This window comes from Pseudoliparis swirei, chromosome 18 (assembly GCF_029220125.1).
Source record: "Pseudoliparis swirei isolate HS2019 ecotype Mariana Trench chromosome 18, NWPU_hadal_v1, whole genome shotgun sequence".
In the NCBI taxonomy this organism is placed as follows: Eukaryota; Metazoa; Chordata; class Actinopteri; order Perciformes; family Liparidae; genus Pseudoliparis; species Pseudoliparis swirei.
This window is the reverse complement of record NC_079405.1, coordinates 14006341-14027402: the sequence shown is the minus strand read 5'-3', so window position 1 is coordinate 14027402 and position 21062 is coordinate 14006341. Positions and strand designations below refer to the sequence as shown.

Here is a 21062-nt window from a genome sequence, read left to right as displayed (position 1 = left end):
GCATGTTAAAGCAAACAACTAGAACAAAAAGGTGTATATATTTTCATAAAAACTGTATGTCATGTTTTAAGCAGATACAACGAGAGATGCAGTGAGAAAGTGCTAAACTAAAAAAGAAAACATGTTAAAATGAATGTGTTGCAAGAACGACAGCATCAGCCCTGTGAATGTCAGCGGCCCTGTTCTTGTAGTTCAGTGTGTTGAAATCCTCCGTGATCTCTGCTATTGTCTTCCCTTTGGTCTCTGGGACAAAACAGATCAGAAATGCTGCACTCAAAATTGTGTCAGCCACAAAAATCAGGAAGCAGAACTGCCCGAGTCCTTTCTGCAAAGACGCACATAAAAGCAGAGATTTAGATGAAAAAGCCAATATCATATACGAATAGAGAGATATCATAGTTATGGCATATTTCCAATAAGATATGATACAGAGCAGCTTTCTTACCACAATATAGCTAAACAACATCCCCACGAGGAACATGCAAAGCCAGTTGACAGACCCACTGATCATGGCGCGGCATGAGATGGCGCGGCTGTGTCCAGTCGCCGTCGCGGCAGCTCCGCGGAGATTGTGCGCTCTTTTAGTTTTTGTGTTTATTTTTAATATTTTCTTTGCCACAAACACATCGGCACTAACAACATACGACCGCAGCACACTTTTGGACATAAACTTTTGCGCAAAACAAGGGTTTTTGTCCACTTTTTCCATCGATCCAGCGTGGCCGGCAGAGATCGGCGAACCACAACAACAGCAGTGGAGCCCCTACTACGGGAGACGACGAAAACATCGAGGAAACGGAGCGGAATTGAACAGACTGAGAGTTCAAGCCCACCGTCCACCTTTGCCCAGCATCCTTCTTGCTAACGTCCAGTCTCTGGAAAATAAGATGGATGATTTTAGGGCAAGGATCAGATTCCAACGGGACATGCGGGATTGTAACATCTTTTGTCTGACGGAAACTTGGCTGACCCGCTGGTGCCGGATCGAGTCATATGTCCAACCGAGTCCTTCTCTGTTTTCCGTGCAGACAGAACGGAAGAGTCTGGTAAATCTAAGGGTGGAGGGGTCTGCTTCATGATAAACAACATGTGGTGCGACCCCAAGAACATTAAGACTCTTTCTCGTTCCTGCTCGCCGAACCTGGAACATCTGACGATCTCATGCCGTCCATTCTACCTTCCCGGGAGTTCAGCTCGGTCATCACCACAGCCGTCTACATTCCACCACAAGCGGACACCGACGTAGCACTATCGGACCTACATGATGTGTTATGTCGGCATCAGAACAAGTATCCCGACGCGGCTGTGGTGGTGGCTGGGGACTTTAACAAGGCAAACCTAAAAAGTCATGCCGAACTTTCACCAGCACATTACGTGTGCTACCAGAGGAAAGAACGTTGGACCACTGCTATACGCCATTCAAGAGAGGCTACAAGGCTGTCTCTCTCCTCCGTTAGGGAAATCAGACCATGCCGCCATTTTTCTGCTTCCGGAGTATAAACAAAGGATCGGAAGCGGTAGTGACGAGGAACGAATGCGGTGGTCTGACCAATCAGAGGCTGAGCTACAGGACGCCTGAGTATCGTTGACTGGGACATGATCCAATCCAGTTCCAGTGACGCCAGCGAGTTTATGAAGTAGCAATGAGCCTCATAGCAACGCTTAACGGACACCATCGTCCCCACGGTAAAAGTTAGGGTCTTTCCTAATCAAAAGCCGTGGGTTGATAGATCCATCCGTGAAGCTGTGAACGCCTGCATTGCTGCCTATAACTCCGGTCTTGTATCCGCAACATGGACGAGTACAAGGCAGCGGTCTATGGACTGAGGAGGCGGTGAAGGACGCCAAAGGAGGTACCGAGACAGAGTGGAATCACAGATGGAGCAGCGCGACACCAGGCGCCTATGGCAGGGGCTACGGACTATCACAGACTACCAGAGCAGACCCGCGCAATGGTGAGTGCCGACGCATCCCTAGCGGACGACCTGAACTCATTTTATGCACGGTTTGAGGCTAGCAACAACAGCGCTAGCTCGCCGCTAACAACAACACGCGAGCCGAGGTGAGTTCTACCGCTGGGGATGAACACACACTCTCTGTGACCGAGCACAGTGTGAGGAGGGCTCTGTTGAGGGTGAACACCAGGAAAGCTGCAGGTCCAGATGGCATATCTGGGCGAGTACTGAAGACCTGTGCTAACCAGCTAGCTCCAGTGTTCACCACAATATTCAACCTCTCCTGGCTGAGTCCGTGGTCCCCGCCTGCTTCAAGAGATCCACTATTGTCCCTGTGCCCAAGAATGCTTCTCCAGCATGTATGAATGACTACCGACCGGTGGCCCTCACCGGTGGTCATGAAATGCTTTGAGAGGCTGATAAAGGACTACATCTGCGCCTTCCTCCTTCCTCCATGGACCCGCTGCAGTTTGCTTATCGCCCAAACAGATCCACGGATGATGCTGTCTCCCAGGTACTGCACACCACACTCTCTCATCTGGACAGCCAGAGGGGGCTATGTGAGACTACTGTTCATTGATTATAGTTCAGCTTTCAACACCATAGTCCCTCCAGACTGGCGGCAAGCTGATTGAGCTGGGACTGAACACCCCTGTGTGCTTGGATCCTGGACTTCCTGACCGCCAGGCCACAGGTGGTCAGGGTGGGCAGACACACCTCAAATCCCTCACCCTGAACACAGGATCCCCCCAGGGTTGCATCCTCAGCCCCCTACTGTACTCCCTGTACACACATGACTGTGTGGCCAGGTTCAGCTCCAACACCATCATCAAGTTTATGGATGACACAGTGGTGGTGGGCCTGATCTCCGACAACGAGAAGGCCTACCTGGAGGAAGTTGCTGATCTGTCACTCTGGTGCCAGGACAACAGCCTCATCATGAATGTCACCAAAACTAAGGAGCTGATTGTGGACTTTAGGAAGGTACAACAACAGAGGACGTACTCACCACTGGGGATTAACGGGACTACTGTGGAGAGGGTGAGCGGGTATAAATACCTGGGAGTCCACATCACCGAGGATCTGACATGGTCAACAAACACAGACACTCTGGTGAGAAAGGCAAGGCAGCGCCTCTACCACCTCAGGCAGCTGAGGAAATTTAAAGTTTCCCAGAGGATCCTTCAGTCCTTCTACTCTGGAGCTGTAGAGAGCGTCCTGACAGGAAGCATCACAGCCTGGTTTGGCAACTGCTCCGCTCAGGACAGGAAGGCTCTGCAGAGAGTAGTGCGTTCGGCTGAGCGCACTATTGGAACTACACTCCCACCCTGCAGGACTTGTACACCAGGAGGTGCAGAACCAGAGCCGGCAGGATCATGAAGGATCCTCACCACCCCAACAACAGACTGTTTCAGCTGCTGCGGTCAGGCAGGCGCCTCCGTAGTCACGCTGCAAGAACAGAGAGACTGAGACGGAGTTTCTTTCCTCAGGCCATCAGGATTGTGAACTCCGACCTCACCAGGACCCACACACACACACGCGCTCACACACACACGCACACACACACGCACACACATACTGTAAATATTGTTGTGTTTTTTTTTTGTAATAGTAGTGTACTTGTTGCCCTTGCACATTCCTGCTGAGCATTGCCACTTTCATTTCACTGCACACCCTGTGTGTGTATGTGACAAATAAAACATCTTGAATCTTGAAACATACGCAGAAGGACGCCATGCTTGTAAGAAGAGGTCAGCAGGAAGAGCCATAGAAACTCCAGCTTTAACAAGAAGAAAGAATAATAAGAATAACAATATGTAGATATATATTTAGAGATATGAAATCATTTACTTATGGGGAACAAGCAACAGCAAACTCACACGGTCCAAGTCCATAAATACAGATGATACAAAAGATAAGGGCAATGTTCACATATGGGATCCATGAAGTCAGATCCTGTTTGAAAAGAGAAACATTTATATATGTATATGTTTATAATCCTTGCATTTGTCCACACTTCTAGGGCTGAGTAGGGTGCACTGATTTACTATCTTTACCTTGATGGATAGTGTGACAGTGAGTGCACACACGGTGGTACCCATCAGTAAATAGCCATATAGCCCATCAGCTTTTTTCTGCCAGCACGATCTATCAAGAAGGACTGAGGCAAAGCAGGGATGTCCTATAAAACATATGTATGTTCTCTATCACACAGGAGCCTTTTACAGGACATCTAACTGATCAACAATCAATTATAATCAGTTTCTACTGAAAAGAATACATGCAAATTAAAGCACGGCATAGTCCCACTCTCTGAAACTGACCAACAACAATAATTGATAGTGTAACAATAATAAACCACTGGAATCCCAATATAAAGAGAAATGACTCTTCTCCACATTCTCTATCCCAGTGACCATTGAAAAATAAAATGTATATGGAGTCCAGATTTCATGAAAATTAGCAGATTTTTTAGAAACTATTTAGTTATGTGCTTTGTTTTCCTATTGTCTGTTTCTGTGTCATACTTTGAGGAGATACTTACACACAGTGTGACGGTGATCAGCTCTGTTGCTCCAAGACCAATGGACAAGTAGTGCATCTGGTCCTCCGGCACTCCAGACTCACGGAAGATGTCAAAGGCGTAAAAATAAAGCTGGATGAGAGATAATTGAATATTAGAAGCCATTAAAACTGTATAAAGCCAAACATTAAACATGTTGTGTGAAACAAAACTCAGTTGCTAATATGTATTAATATGTCTTATGAAGGGAGAAGCTGAGATGAACATACAGCGTTGATGCCACAGAGCTGAACTCCAGCACAGGGGATAACCAGAGTCAGTCGCTGCCACCTCACACAGCGAGAGCTGAGGACATCCTTCTCTCCCTGTGAACTCTCTCTCTCTTTCTGCATGTCGTCCAGCTCCAACTTTAAGTTGTCTTCCTGCCACCGCAAGGCTTTGACATGCAGATACAAACATATCTTGGATCATACTGGAGGTTCGAGGGTTTTTTGTACCTGCTATGCTAAGCCTGAAGTGACTTCACACACGTGTTAAGCTTAAAACAATATGGTGAAAATCATCCAGAGCGAGATGGGATTTCTGGTACAAGTTGCAAGAAGTAGCCATTATTAGGGACCCTGTTCATCCAGGACACTATTTGTTTTGGTTTTCTAGTGGCCATTTGTCGTCCGTAATCAAACAAAAAGATAAATCAAACCGCCACTGATGCACCGTGGGTTTTGGTGTTGACGCATGCAAAAGAAAGTACTGTCCATTTCTGCCTGTTAGTATTCTGATAATTTATTTCTTAAACCAACAAAAAAGAACAAACAAAACGTTGACACTTCCCTGTGCTGTGGTAAAAAACCATCGGCCACCCTGGTGCATGCTGGTCCTGTGCCTATCCACCTCTACATATAACCACAGGTGCCCAGTGTTACCCAATCAGTGAACCTAAAACTAAATATATTAAACTAAGCTACAACTATCATAAGAAACAACTAACATATCAAAATATAACCTAAATAAGCAATAAACAATCAATATTACTTTACAATAAAACCTAAATACAAATGTCAAATTAAATAGCTCCAACATGTTTTATTTATTATATATAATGTTACAGTCACATTTTATCTAAACTTACACAATTACGAGGTGAACGTTATGATCTAGTGTGGATACGTAGATTCAGAGTCTGCTGTGTCCACTCACCTTGTTTGCTGCCTTCAGTGTCTCCTTTGTCGATGTCGAGGTATCGAGGAGTCTCAGGGAAGAAAAGCAGAGCCACAAACTGCAGGATGGCAGGAATACCACTGATAGCTCAGAGGTACGGCCACATTTCTTCTGTTCCCATCAGCTCCCTAAACAGAGTGAGAAACTAATTGAATTGGATAAGTGGCAGGAGTAAATATTCACTTAATATACAGTAATTATGATCTCTTCACATGTGAAGAGATCACAAATTACGTTGTGCTGATCAACCTAATTAATTAGTCAGTTAAACATGGTATTGCCCAATTTGTCTTGGCTTTTTCTTGTTAAGAATAACAAAGTGAATACTAGGAACAGTCAGTTCTTACTTGATGCCAATTATTTGACCCATGACTTTTCCAAATCCGATGAAGATTGAGCCTGTGAGCGTCATGACACCTCTGAGGTTCTTTGGAGAACACTCCCCGAGATACATGAGGTGTACACTCAAGCCGAGACCTGTGGGGGGAAACAAGACTTAGAGAAATTAGAATAAAAACCAGACAAAAACTATTTTAAAAAGGTAATATACACACTACACATTATCAGAACATACCAACATTATATCCAGAGAGAAATCTTCCCAGCAAGATCATCTCAAAGGACTGGGCCATGCGACTGAAGAGCATGATGAGAGCAGCGACAATCGCCACAACGTTATTAAACAAGAGAGCCTTTTTCCTGCAAAATCAAAAGAAATAGCAAATATATTTCTTCGCACTGTTGATGTCAAACAGCGACATCTGCTTTGTATTAAAATAATAGATTGACATTTTCGGAAATGCACATCTTTTTACTTTCCAGTTGATATTCACATAAGAAGATTGACAACCCTCGCTCGCTACCAGTTAGCTTAGCATAGCACAAACACTGGAAATGGGGGGGAAATAGCTAGCCTGACTGTACCGAAGCTAACTCAATCAGACCAGAACTCTAAAACTCACCGTGTCATGTTTTGTATGATGATATAGAAAATAGACCAGATTCATGTTGTACTCACTAAAAGTGAACATTTATGTTTCTATTGCCTATAAGACAGATATTACGCAGGTCTGAGAGGTTTGAAAACCATAGAAGTCAGCAAGTAATTGTTGAGTGTTAGCTAATAATTTACAACCCATATCTAACCCAAAGAGTGTGTTTGTGCATGCGTGTGTGTCTCACCTGCCGTAAGTGACAGGAAGGCTGCCGCTGTGAACAGCCCCGGCCCAGGCGCCAAGACTCAACACAGACACGATGAAGGACCAAGTGAGCTGGTTGGCTTATAGCCGACTGTTAAACCACTTTTTAAAATGTATCATTAGCCTGTAATTGTAACTCGTGGCCCTCGTAGCAAAACAACAATGTCACAGTCTCATTTAAAATGATAATGGCGTATCAGCTATACACAAAATAAAAGGCCTTTAGAGAAAAATTCTAATGTATTTGGCCAGCCACACCAATAATTGTAATGCAATCATAAAAAATACTATTACAACTACTACTAATTATATCAAGCATCATTTTACACCCCATCTTTTCTGCATTGTTTAATAAATATAATCTACAATATACTGTATATAATTGAAATACCATTTAAGTGAGAATGTCAGCATTAGCTATATCAAAATAAGATGGCATGTTTTAAGGGATTATTTACTGTTTTTATATAAATATGAAACACAAGTCAGGCACTGTGTACAGTATGTATTTCCAATGAAATAGGAATTTGACAGAATCACAATAAAACATAATATTGACTATGTTAAATGATCTACTCTGGTCTGTTAGAATAATGACGGCACATGGCTTCATCGGAGGAAAGAAAATACGCCCTGATACGTTTATCTGTGTGCACACACCACAGGACGTAATGAAGCCGAGGAACACACTGCGTGGTGTGAGGGTTGTGTTTCAGTTCACGTAGCAAACCATTCTTCTACATGCAATCTTTGCATCTAACTAATAGAAATCTTACCACTGCTGGAGAAGCGATGACAGAAACTTGAATCTCATACTGGAACGACCCCCCGATTCCCAACACCAGAGACAGCAAGTAAAGCCTCCAGGACTGCAGCTGGAATGTCGAGCGGACATCATATATACAATTTATCTATATTGTTTGTTTTCCTTTTTTAAACTATAGACATTTAAGACATATATATGATGAGATTATAACATTTCATTCGTGATATACTATATCATTACAGTGCTTTTTTTCCTGATTTACAAGTACTTTTGATAGTTTCAGTACATTTTGCTAATAATGAAGGGCTTTGTAGAATTTAATTTTCAGGTCTAATTTCTCTCAAAACAGAGCTAAGCAGACAATGAAATCAGGCTACACAAACACAGTATACAAATATAATAAAAAAACTAAAATTATTTTCTTTTACAGATTATTTAACTCACTGAATAATGTATCATTTTACTTGTACAGGTCATTTGTAGCATACACTCAGTATAACTAACAGAAAAGAGTTTTATAAATACAAATGTACTTGCAGGAATAAAAATAAAAAAATGCTGTGGATCACAAGTACAGATAATCTTTTTTCTTGTAACAATGTCCACCTACCTTTCTTGGTTCCATGTTCTGGTGGCTCTCTGGGTGCTGCATGGCGGCAGAACGGCGACGCAGGAGACGACCATTTTATTTGAAGGGTGCCAGAGTTACACATCAAGAAACTGTGATTCATTAGAAGATCATAATGTTCATGACGTGTGTAAAAGGGATGACCAACCGCCGCTTTCGATTCAACCTGATCTGCCTGGTTGATTCCTGTGATTGTTATGAGAAAGTGCTGCCAGTATAGTTAGACATTACTGGGAGGGAGGTGTCTTCAATGCAGGTCAGATGTCTCGATGAGAGGATTATACGCAACATTAAGCCCATGTTCAATTTGTACCTTATTAGTAATCTTATGTAAACATAAGTCACGCATGTAGAAAAAAGACACCTGTCGATTCTACATGAAGATCAGGTTACTGATTGAGGGAAGTAAAACTACTTCCGGTAACACTGTTGCATAATGTCCCCTCATGTTCAGGAGGAGCTTTGATAAGCATGAGAAAAATAATAAACGTATTTCTATAGTGCCTTTCAGAAACATGTAAAACACATCAGAACATGTTATTAAACATGCAGTGATTTGAATAGTGGTCAAACAGAGAGAGATAACTAAATAAAGACATGTTTGCAGTCTGAACAGGTTGCTTTTTAAATGCTTTTTAAACTGAGGCACTGACTCAGCTGATCTGATATTGCTGAGGAGTTTGCAACTCAAATAATCAAAGCATTAATCTACTTAGTTTAAAGCCTGGGTCTTGGAAATCTGAACAGCATTAGCTTCTCTGGTGTGAGGGCCAGAGCAGATTGAGACGTTGAGCATGTCTGAGAAGTCTTTCTGCACCGACTGTGGACCGGAAAATAACCCTTATGATGTCATCAGCATGATCACAGCTAGCGTTTAGAGATTGTGATTATTTTCCACTCCATATGACAATATCATATTTTAAATCTGCTTATAAAAAATGTTATATGTAGTTATGTTTATAATTAAAACTAAAGGTGCTGTTTGCAAAGCGCTGCTTTATTTAGAAATCTAATATTCTTGATGTTCTGTGCATTATTTTAACAGCCTTATATTTTTCTGAGAAATGAATTTTGGGACATAATTGGCAGTTCACTCATATAAAAACTAAATACAGTTAGTAGAAAGATTAATTATTGTTGTATGTTGTAGTAAGAGTAAATGTGTGTGTGTGTGTGTGTCTGATGGTGAAAAGGAGCATTTGTGCCAACAGTGTCTGACACTTTTAACTCCATACTATTTATGTTTGATGTGACTTTATTAATGTATTATGCATTGTATTATCATATTGAAAAAAACTCCACTATGAAAACATATGTCCGTACACAATATTTTATTGCTGCAAAGTTAGAGCATTAAAACCAAAACAACAATATTCAACATAAACAATTGCACTTATTCCATAGAAATTATAGCTATTCAGTCATTACTAAACATATAAATACTCAACATCATGATATCTTTTTTTATGAATGAGGTGTGCACACTGATGCATTACATTTATATTTGATACGGTGCAAGTTAACATCACTGTCCATTTAAATACATTTTGTGGAATTCTGTCTTATTTCAACAAGTGACACAAATAACAAAACACAAGTGCAACATGGGAAGATGTCAAAGGAAATTCCTTATAATCCTCTCGAAAGAAAACACTCAAAATAAAGGAGTGGTTACAGATCCAAGTTGCTTTCGGTGATGTGAGAGTGAACGTTCCTTTGGTGACGGCGTCTTGCTGCTCAAACAGAACCGTGAGGCCTCTAGCGGTCGCAGCCGTTTGTGTTTCAGTAGAAGTCGGTCTACAAGGCCGTAGAAAGACTCACTTCCCCCAGCTGATACTGGGCTTTAGCTTGCGGCGCACACTTTTCATCTTGGCCCTTGAAGTTGAGCTTGTCGAATTCACTTGTGATGGCGGACAGAGACTTCCCTTTGGTTTCAGGCAGAACCAGGCCGACAAACACGGCAGACAGCAGGCAGACCACTCCGAAAGGCACAAAGCAGTACTCACTCAACTCGCTCTGGAGAAGAAAGGCAACAGAAAGCTGTCAGACTGATGCAGGAAGTTATACAAACGACTGCCGACATGTCGAATTGTGTGCTGCAATCTGAACCAACTCCAGGCCGGACTGTGGGTTTTCTATTCTTGCCAAAAATGTTATATCTTAGAAAGATCACTAGGATCAGAGATGAAGCCATGAGCATCCTGACAGAGTCCCGCAGTCCCTTAGTTTCAGACTGAACTCTGGGAGGCGCTCTTGGGCGACATTTCATATTTGAAGGAGTCTTTTATGTTTCATTTTAATCTGCCTGTTGGCTTGTAGTCCCCCCTTTCTAATGCCAGGTTGTATCAAAGATGTTATCTTTGATTCTAAAAAAAATTGACCAACAAAATGTTTTCTTTTCAACATTATTAGATGTAGTATAGTTGAAGACATGAGCGAGAGAGCGAGAGAGAGGTTTGAGTGTATTTCTGCTTGGTCATTGTCACTGCAGGTTTGTAGAATGGATGGGTGGATGAAGGGACGGACTGACCACTAGAAATGGAAAGATCATCCCAATGATGAAAAGGTTGATCCACATCATGGAGCCAGCGATGGTGTAGGCTGCTGGCCGAGCAGTCTGATTGAAGATCTCTGCGGGCAGAATGCAAGACACTCCAGCTGAGAAAATACAAACAAAAAATCATATTGAGTTAGCTTCATCAGTAGAAATATAAACATTAGCTGTTATAGCCTGACTTCAAAATGTATTACAGCTCACAAACTTTTCATACAAATTGTTTATGGAATAGTTTAAAATGACTATTAATTATTGCAAAACATGAGTACACAGTCACTTCACTTTGAGGTGTTTAGTCGTTTAGGTTTGAAGACGCCAAGAAAAACAACTCCTAATAATTACTATCGCGTGATTCTGTCTTCCTCCAAAATGATCAAGCAGTTGAATCAACACCTTTCAAACTGTTTTAACAAAAACTGAACATTCGTAACTTCATGTATTTATTTGCAGGAATGTTGTATCAGATTTAATTAATATGAACTGATTAGAGTGTTTGTCATCTAAAATATGCACTGAAGAAACAATTTTAGTTGTCATGCAAAGTCTTGAGGGGAGAAAATTATAAAAACTGTATTAAATATGTATTACTGAAATGTAACTATTTAACTGATTAATCTGGAAGATTTGTATTCATGCATCTTGAGATTTCATGTTGATTGTGTGTTTCAATTTATACCCTACAGTAGAAAAACATGAAACTCACCTGGTCCCAGGCCAAAGCTGAGAATGTAGGTGAAGATGCAAGTCATGCTGAGGTATGGCATCCAGGATATATTGTGCTGTTTGCAGCGAGAAGAAAATAAACAGTTAACTTTTATGTCCTATAGATTGACCATTGACTTGTAATGCTCAGTTCTTACGAAAAGTTCACCGTTGAAATCTCACATAATAATCCCAATTATGACTTTATGTTTCATTGTTACCTTGCAAATCATGATTTTCCTTTCAAAAAATTTAATATGGAGGTTATTTTGTAGGTAAATTAAGTGATCTATGACACCTCTAATAACAGAGCAATTGTGAAGACGACTGCCCAGACGGTCATGAGGATGTACCCTCCCATCAGCATGAACCTCCGACCTTTGTGCTCCACCAGCAGGTTCTGAAAAACATCAAAATATGGAATATCAGACTCTTTTCTTCTATATTTGGAACACATTATATATACGACTTTACAGAAAGGTACACAAACACTGAACAAAGACTAATTAGGAACTTCCTGTTGATGAGTGAATAGATAATATTAATGTGTTATTTATGAATTTATGGTTATTTTCCAGTAAACACACAGTAACTTGGTCTAATGTCAGTTTTCGTGTTCAGTTAGTTGAGTCAGAGATGTCTCTAAATTAATAATTACACTGTTTATTAAAATAATATTTTGATATATTGGGAAATCATTGTAATGTGCAAATGTAGGTTGACTCCAGTCTCAAGTCTGTACAGTACATATGTAGCTGGAGCTATAGCAGCTAGTTGGCTTAGCATAAAGCCTGGAAACAGGGGGAAACAGTTAGAATGGCCCTGTCTCTCTCCAGGATACCAACATCTACCGACCAGCACCTCTTAGATTTTCTAATTAACATATTAAATCTTGATTGTTTAATCTGCACGAACACTGGTGGGTGTTGTACCGGACTATTTCTTGACTAGGTGCAGGACCTTCATGAAGTCCTGTTTACCAGGCAACCAGTGGAGACTCCAGTTTCTTATAATTGTGTTTCTGTAAACAAAAAACATAGAATTAATCCTTTAGGCCGTGGACGGAAACAATAACTATTCCATAATAAGAATAATATAATACTATTCATCTTAAGTATGACGTCAAATTTAGTATGAAGTGTGTTCAAACTTAATAGTTTGTGGCTTTTGGTGTACTAGATTAGCAACAATTGCATTGTGTCTCTTCAGACTGTGAAATGTCACAGATTTTTAACCAGGCTTAAAGCTGCTAATATGCCACTTTATTAAGTTTCAATACATTTTCTGGGGGGAAAGTAGCCATTTGGATTCCCAATATGTGCTCAGTTTATCCAAATAACACCTGTTGTCTGCAATGTTTCCGGACATATGGGAGCCATTGACTTGAGACCGGCTGTCATTTAAGAATACTTACATTTGAACAGTCTGCTTATAATATCATACTTACCTGCTGTAACGCCCTGTTCTGTGTCTACTCTGTTTCTTCTCTGTGTCGCCTCTGTCTCCTTGATTGTTTCATTCCCTGCACCTGCCCTCAGCCACTCTTGTCTCGTTAGTGTCTCATGCCGTACACCTGTTTCCCCCCCTTTATATTGTGCCAGTCTTTCCCTTGTCACCTGCTAGATTGTTGTCTTTAGTTATGTCTTCCTTGTTCTCCTTGTCCCTTGTTTTTTGCAGCTCTCTAGTGTGTATTCCTGACCTTGCCTGCCCTGACCTCTGATTCTCTGCCCGCCCCTTTTTGAACTTGTTTGCTTATTGGAACCTTTTGCCTCAGTAAATAGTTTTTTAAATTCACATTGAGTCCTGTCCTGTTCCTCTGCGCATGAGCTCTTACCCCTCGCTACCCGTGACACCTGCTCATTTAGAAGTCACTATGCAGGACTTATTGAGTATGTAGAAAGCAGTACATTAGTATGCGATATTTAACACTTTTAGAGGGACTATGATGATTTAGTTACTTTTACATAGAGCCAAGCTAACGGTTTCCTCGGGCCTGATCATAGCATGTTTTTGCAGCCTACCACTGCTTTTGCATTGAGCACCTCAAGTTGAAAAAACATTGAAGCAGCCTTCGTCGTTGTGCTAAGTTAACCAGCTACATGCTGCAGCTTTATATTTAACGGACACACATGAAAGTGGTGTCAATCGTCTTAGCTAACTGTGGAAAGCATATTTACCAAAGTGTCAGATGGCCCCTTTCACATATTTTCTTCTCAAGTGAGAAATAGCAGTTAGTTTCAGCTTCTCATCTAATTTCCTCCGAACTGTGTGTATTCTATTGTAAATCGTTCAGATTGTGTTAGCGTAACGTCATATGTCTAAATGTTTTCAATTGTAATCTCAAATATAAAAGCTGTTGTATGCACATTGGACTATTATTAGTAAAGTCCTGAGTCTCTGTTAAAGCTTTCAGAGGAATACAAACAACAGTCTCTCTCAACAGGGCATGAGCTACTTACATAACATGGGCTTTAGGGTGGATACTTACACACAATATACATGCTGTGAATTCACAAGTACCGGTGCCAATTGTGATGTATTGGATTTTATCATCTGATACTCCAGCCTCTTTGAATATGTATGATGCATAGAAGTAAATCTGAAAGAACAAGTACAAAAGAAAAGGATTAAACAAGAATCTTGTACAAAGAGCAACTATGTTAATACTCTGGCCCGCCCCTTAAAACTGCCAAGCATGTGGTTAAAAGCTTTGAAAGTGTTTAGACAGCATTTTCTGATGAGAAGGCAACTTGTTGCAGCTCTGAAAATAAGTTTAAACTCATTAACTATCATATATACATAATAAAAAGGATAAAGAGACGACAAAGCCTTGTTGTCTGAACAAATTATTCCGTGCACATTACAGTAAGGGACGGTGCTTCATCCCCACTTCAAATTATTTATACGATCTGCAGTAACGTAAAGAAAACGACACAGGACACACACCACTGATGGATCATCTCAAATTCCAAATTAACCTTGTGATTGCAGAGGCCAAAAGAACATCGGATACTGTAACTCGATATCATGTGACGTGATCTTTGTGGGTTGTATAACAATACGCTCCATCTTTCCTTACCGAGTCATTACCACAGAGTTGCATGGCACTGCTGATGATCATGACAGAGATGAGCTGCCAGCGCACTGAACGATCAGTAAAAAGCTCCCAGGGTCGGCGGGCCCTTATGCCTTTGGTTTCAGCCTGTTCCTGCAGGATTTCATCCAGCTCGCTGCTCTGTACCTCACAGCCTCGCAGCCGTCTCAAAGCTGAACAAGAAAAAAAAGACAATTTAAATGACTTGAGAAGTTGTAGTTCTGGCTCTCTGGCGATAACCTATATTGTTCTTTACTTTTTTTCAATATAAAATATGTTTAATACAAATGGCCGAGGAGTAGGCAGATCATGTACTTAAGTATAAGTGCAAATACAACAATTCAAAATACTCCATCACATATAAACGTACTGCATTCAAACTCCTACTTAGTAAAAATACAGGTCAGCAAAATACACTGACATTTTCAAATGTGCAGTGCTGATTCAACTATGAAGCATTTTAATGTTGCAACTGGTTGAGGTGGCGTTATTGTTTAACTACTTTAGGCACAGTTTGGTAGTTTAGTTTAGTTGCTACGAACAAATGGGTTGGGCCCCACCCCCAAAGGGTTCTGGGGGATTATGAAGTGATTCATGGGAGTGGAAAATAACCAATTCTGCTACCGAAACCTGTTTTCATATTTTGAACTTTTATCTGATGTATGATTTATTTTGTAAACCATTTATAATATGTTATAACTGTTATCTAATTGAAACATCTGAGAAGTTTAGAGGGGAAATGTCTCTTTGGTGTTACTGCTCACCACTCATAGGTAGCGTAAAAAGTCCAATAAGTGGAAGTATAAAGTAGCATACAATGTAAATACTATTTTATATTAAATTGTACTTTTGGGCAGCATTTAGTAAATGTGCTTAATTACTTTCCACCACTGGTTGACATATTACAGTACCCACCATTAATACAAGCATCCTTGTCGCCCCTGTCGATGAGCAGGTATCTGGGGCTCTCAGGGAACCAGGGCAGGGTGAGGAGCTGGACGAGGCCAGGAATGGCGTTACTGGCAAGAAGATACTGCCAACATGGCTCACTGCCCAGAATCTCTCTATAAATAATTAATCCAGGGTCTTACTGTGGTTACAAATGAAGTATACAGCCAATATTTATGTTGCAATAGAAGATTAGTGTTTTGTGACAAATAAAAGTCTGACTGTCCATACCTGAGTCCGACCACCTGTCCTAACACAACACCAAATGCTGCGAACACAGCGGATGACAAGGAGATCGCCCCTCGTAAGTGCTTTGGTGCACATTCTCCAAAATACATGGGTTGCACATTCATGCTGATCCCTGACAAAACACACAGTGGCTTTCTTGGAAGTTGATAAAGAATCTGTTGTAGTTTTTTAAAGTATTATTACCGCAGTATAGCAGGGACTTGAAACGCAAACATAGACATTTAGTGACAGAAATGACATACCAGCATTAATCCCCACCAAGACACGTGCGATGATGATCATCTCAAACGACTTGGCAGCTCTACTTGTCACAGCTAAGAGCGCTCCAGTCATGAGGAAAATGTTGTTCAACAATAGGCATTTCTTCCTTGGAAATGGGAAAGAGGACACAGTTGCTCACAACTTTTGGTGAGAGTATCCGTCGATACCGTCACGGGTCGCACCACGGGTAGCGAGGGGCAAGAACTCATGTGCAGAGGAATGAACAGGACTCGGTGTGGATAACAAAAAACACTCTTTACTGAGGCAAAAAGGTTACAAAAAAACAACACGGTCCAAAAAGGGGCAGGCAGGGAATCGGAGGTCAGGGCAGGCAGGGTCAGGCATACACACTAGCAACACGAAAGACAAGACTACAGACAAGAGACAAGGGAAAGACTGGCACACTATAAAGGAGGGGAACAGGTGTACGACATGAGACAGTAACGAGACGAGAGTGGCTGAGGGCAGGTGAAGGGAATGAAACAATCAAGGAGACAGAGGAGACAGAGAAGACACAGAGGAGACACAGAACAGGGCCTTACAGATACGAAATATCGACTCATCAATGCTTGACCACAATGCAGGGATATCATGTTGGTAGACGTCTAATTGTATGGAAATTATTTATATGGTCCTCATAGCATTATCTACATAGTAAAGACCTGATATATTGTCTTGCTCTGTGCCGTAGAGCTCCATTATATCCTGTAAGCTTTTTTTAAAAACACATCATGATCAGTGGTTGTTGTACTGGGTGATATTTTCCTTCAGTGTGGGCAAAACAGGCATTCATTTAGAGTCACTCCCACACACTAATTGCTGCTGCTGTAAAAACTCAGTGGAGCATCAAATGTGTATTCATCATAACATAATGCCCAGTAAATACACTTTTCACAGATGTTTGATTAAAATTTGCTAAAAACCTGATTTTTAAAATACAGTCCTAAACAGCACTTAAGCATTAAAAAAATATATTACTTTTGTGACCCATTCCATGGTTATATGAAAATTAAATGATCCATCTCTTTATTTATTCATCTATATCAACAGGATAATCATTTACTCTTTGCGTGTTGCAATGCCAATTTCAATGTGTTATCCTCTGTACTCGTGCATCAAGATATCAACACACACCAGCATGATGCAACGTCTTATATTACCTCCCGAAGCGTATGGTCATCGGTCCTGCGATAAGAGCCCCTGCAAAGCCCCCAAACGAGAAGATGGAGACAATAATTGTCCAGACCAGAGTCACCTGGTAGTCCTCCAACTGGATGTCCCACCGCTCCAAGAATGTCTCATTGACAAACGTCTGAATAAACTGTGTGAAAAGATTAGACGGTCAACCATTAAAGCGTCACTAAAACAGAGAACCGTGCAGTGGTTAGAGCTGACACTTATTACCGTGCTGTGTTTGTCTTTGATGGTGGGAAGCTGCACTCTAAAGCTTGCAGAGTCAATATGCTGCGTCAGTTGAACTTTAATTGATGATTTTCAGGAATTGTTTGTTGATTACATCAGTTTGTGCTCTTTATTGGTTGCTGCTTGTCTTAATGAAACAATGAGAATGACTAATCCCAGACACAAGTAGCCTAATTCTTGTTTTTGCCAATTTACACTGTGAATTAGTATTTCTTTTTTTACATTTTTCTCTTTTAATTTTTTAATGATGTTGTATAGTATTGCACAGTGTTTATTGTTATGCAAATGAAAAAGCAGTAATGCTGGTCAACCTAGCTCAGTACAACAGTGAGCCCACAATATATGTACTGTCAGATAAATATCATGAATGTCAATTTCATTTTTGTTCACGCTAGTGGATGTATATATGTTCTTATATTTGACCATTAAACACACACACACACACACACATTTAAATTGGAAATTAGACTCAAAAACGTACAGTTGTGGCAGCATTCATTATTGCGAGGTTGTATCCATATTGAAGAGTTCCTCCAAAGGCTGCAGAAGCAACCATGAGCACCAATGTCAAAGAACTGCTCTGTTTACACACACAGATAGATACATATTAGATTGTACACATTTGTCTTATCAATTTTCTAAAATCAAAGCATTTCCTCTATTTGATTGATAAATATTCTTGATTAACTGTAACCTAATCCAAATTGCAGGAGAGATAATGTCAGAATGACAACTTCAATATATGACAATATGACATTTGGAAAGGTTGCCTCATATTTTTCATCAAATTTAATCTGCACAATAAATGTTCTTTTGCTGGGCACACATTTTCTGCAGGGTCACAACTGGTAGAACAAGAAGGTCAATACTCTGATAAGTTGCAACACTATAATATAAAAAGACTCGGTAGCGGTTCTGCACTAAAATCGTACTCAAGTAAAAGTACAAAAGTTGAATCATTAAATAAACTTAAAGTATTCATGATGCAGAATGACCCATTTCAGAATAATATACATACCATTACCATATTATAATTAGTGATGCATTAATGTGTAATATAATGGCATGGCTTTTAGAAGCGGAGCACATTTTTCTATTATTTTATGTATAGGTATTTAAGAGACAATCAAGCATCAACATTAATATGTTTACTTATATTTTGCATCAATATTATACATCTGCTGATTAACTTCAGCTGTCAGATAAATTAAGTTAAAAGTTAATTTGCCTCTGAACTGTGGTGCAGCAGAAGTATAAACGGCATCAAATGGAAATATTTAAACAGGGTACAAGTCCCTGAAAAGTGTATTTAGCACAACACTTGAGTAAATGTATCAGTAACATTCACCACTGAGGGTTTTGATGTCACTTTGTCTGACGTTGAAAAGTAATGTGTATAATATTAAAAAACAATAGATCTTCAAAAAGCAGGGCACCTTATAGGAACTACGCAGATGATAAGTAATCTAGATGTTCGACAACAATGTGCTACTTGCTTCGAGTCCACGAACCAAACGAAGCATTCTGGAAAATACATTCATAATTAAAAAGTAGAACGTGCTTATTTACCTTCTGTGGACCTGCAGACGACATTGTTATTTAGAGGACGTTGTTAAAAAGAACAACGACTCGATGTTATCAGATAACACAGTGGTGTAGTGGTCCCTGGAGAAGTGGGTATACTCGCGCAAAGGAGAGTTGTTGACGGGAGGGGGGGGGGGGGTGCTAGTGAGAGTGTGCTCATCCGTGCGCGTCCGCTCAGCCGCGCGAGAATTTTTACTGGAGCTCAGGGGACCGGATTCGGCCCGCGGGACGCCTATTGAAGAGCCCTGCCATACAGCAAAGGATAAACGCCTTGTTTTATAAACAATGCGCACCAGGCACCAGCGGTGATTGAGAAGTGGGTATACGCAATGCTGACTGAAAAATAAGTGGGTATACGCCGTATACCTGCGTATACTCTGGACTACACCACTGAGATAACAAACCACACAGCTCAACTCACCACCTCTGATCCCTTCAAACTCTCTCGAGCACGCGCGTAAAGTGTGCGTGTGCGTGTGGCGTCCTCTTACTTCAGTAAGCTGATGTGATGTTCTTACCAGCAAAATACAAATGTCACAGCGAGGGTTTACTCACACTGTATGAAGAAAAAGATATAGAAATGAAATCAATCATCTGGATTCTGCAGATGCAAATAAAAAAATGTACAACATAAAATCCATCCATCCATTATTCATACCGCTTATCCTTATTAGGGTCGCGGGGTATTACTTAAAATGTAAAATATTAATTTAATTCGACATTTTGTCACTTTTTTTTTAAATTAAAGAATGGAAATATACATTTATATATATATATCAAAATAAAAGAATGTCTATCTCAGAAACACTTGGTGCTACTGAAGAAGATAAGAGAAGAGATGCTGGTGTTAAGCTGTATAGTAAACACATTTCATTTTCTGGGTGTTATATTTTACACAACACTGTGTCATATAAATGCGTAAACAATTAATAAAAAGATTAATACAACCATCCAATTAAGGGGGGAACATCCATGAGGTAGGCCTATGTGTAAATGCAATTTATAAAAGCGTGTTATCTATCATTGCCAGAAGTAAACACATAGATACAAGTTAAAGAAGTAATTGAAGAAATGTGTGGGAGGAGTATTGTATTTATTTAGCATTGAGGTAGGACTATATAAAGTCATGATTGAGTTTTTAAAAGAAACTGTAGTATTGAGAGAATTTAGTTTGTGTTTTCTCCTTGTACTGAATGACTGGCCCCAGTAGGTGGCGATACTGCACCTTTAACGATACTTGACACCCGCCTTTAAGCAAACGACGAAAGAAGAAGAAGAAGACAAAGATAAAGAAAAAGAAGAAGAAGAAGTATATTTCTGGAATCATGTTTATTTTTAAAAGTATGTATTCAAATAAATACATTTATATCAGTCTGTATAAGAAGTTTTAAGTGTAAACAATATATGTCTTATTATTTACTAAAAAATGTCCCTGAAATAATGAATACAAAGCAAAGTGGGCTTTATTTCCTTACATGTGGAACTGAACAGGCTCCATCAACGTTGTGCAGCCAATGTTGCTCTCCTCTCTGAGTCAGCACATTATTCCAGTGATAAGTGTGTACATGAAACATTTGGGTGACAGATTCTCCAGTTCATCAGTCACCCAAATGTTTCATATCCAAATTAGCAAAAAAGTCTCCGTTCTATCTAAAATGAGGATCCCATTTGTCTCAGAACACTGCAGCTTATCAATACTTTTCACCTGTTTACATTGAAGCGGTATCGGCCGACCACACATGCAGTTTTCTACTTTCCAAAAAGTAATTAGAGCTCCTAACATAACATCACACATTTTACTATACTAAAACTTATGCTAAAATATCACATTTTACTATGCAATAAAACATTTTAATCTAAAAATGTAATTTGTAAAGTAAGTATGACCATTCTCAAAAAAAATCTTGTACAAATATTCTACAAATATCATTGTGTAGTATATCATAAGAGTATCA

The 21062-nt window shown here is 40.2% G+C and overlaps 1 protein-coding gene and 1 pseudogene across 1 annotated transcript; both read right to left on the bottom strand.

Annotated features, from left to right (window-relative positions):
* Positions 1 to 124: 124 nt before the first annotated feature.
* Positions 125 to 8287, bottom strand: LOC130207922 (solute carrier family 2, facilitated glucose transporter member 5-like; annotated as a pseudogene).
* A 1317-nt stretch (positions 8288 to 9604) lies between these two features.
* On the bottom strand, positions 9605 to 19164 carry slc2a11a (solute carrier family 2 member 11a). The gene is made up of 12 exons (XM_056436987.1): positions 19093 to 19164; positions 18005 to 18103; positions 17262 to 17422; positions 16083 to 16207; positions 15823 to 15952; positions 15559 to 15707; positions 14629 to 14816; positions 14038 to 14148; positions 11848 to 11949; positions 11551 to 11626; positions 10821 to 10948; positions 9605 to 10306 (listed from the first exon to the last, which is right to left on the bottom strand). The coding sequence occupies exons 1-12, from the start codon at positions 19114 to 19116 to the stop codon at positions 10088 to 10090; spliced, it is 1512 nt and encodes a 503-aa protein (XP_056292962.1). The 5' UTR covers positions 19117 to 19164; the 3' UTR covers positions 9605 to 10087.
* Positions 19165 to 21062: the final 1898 nt, after the last annotated feature.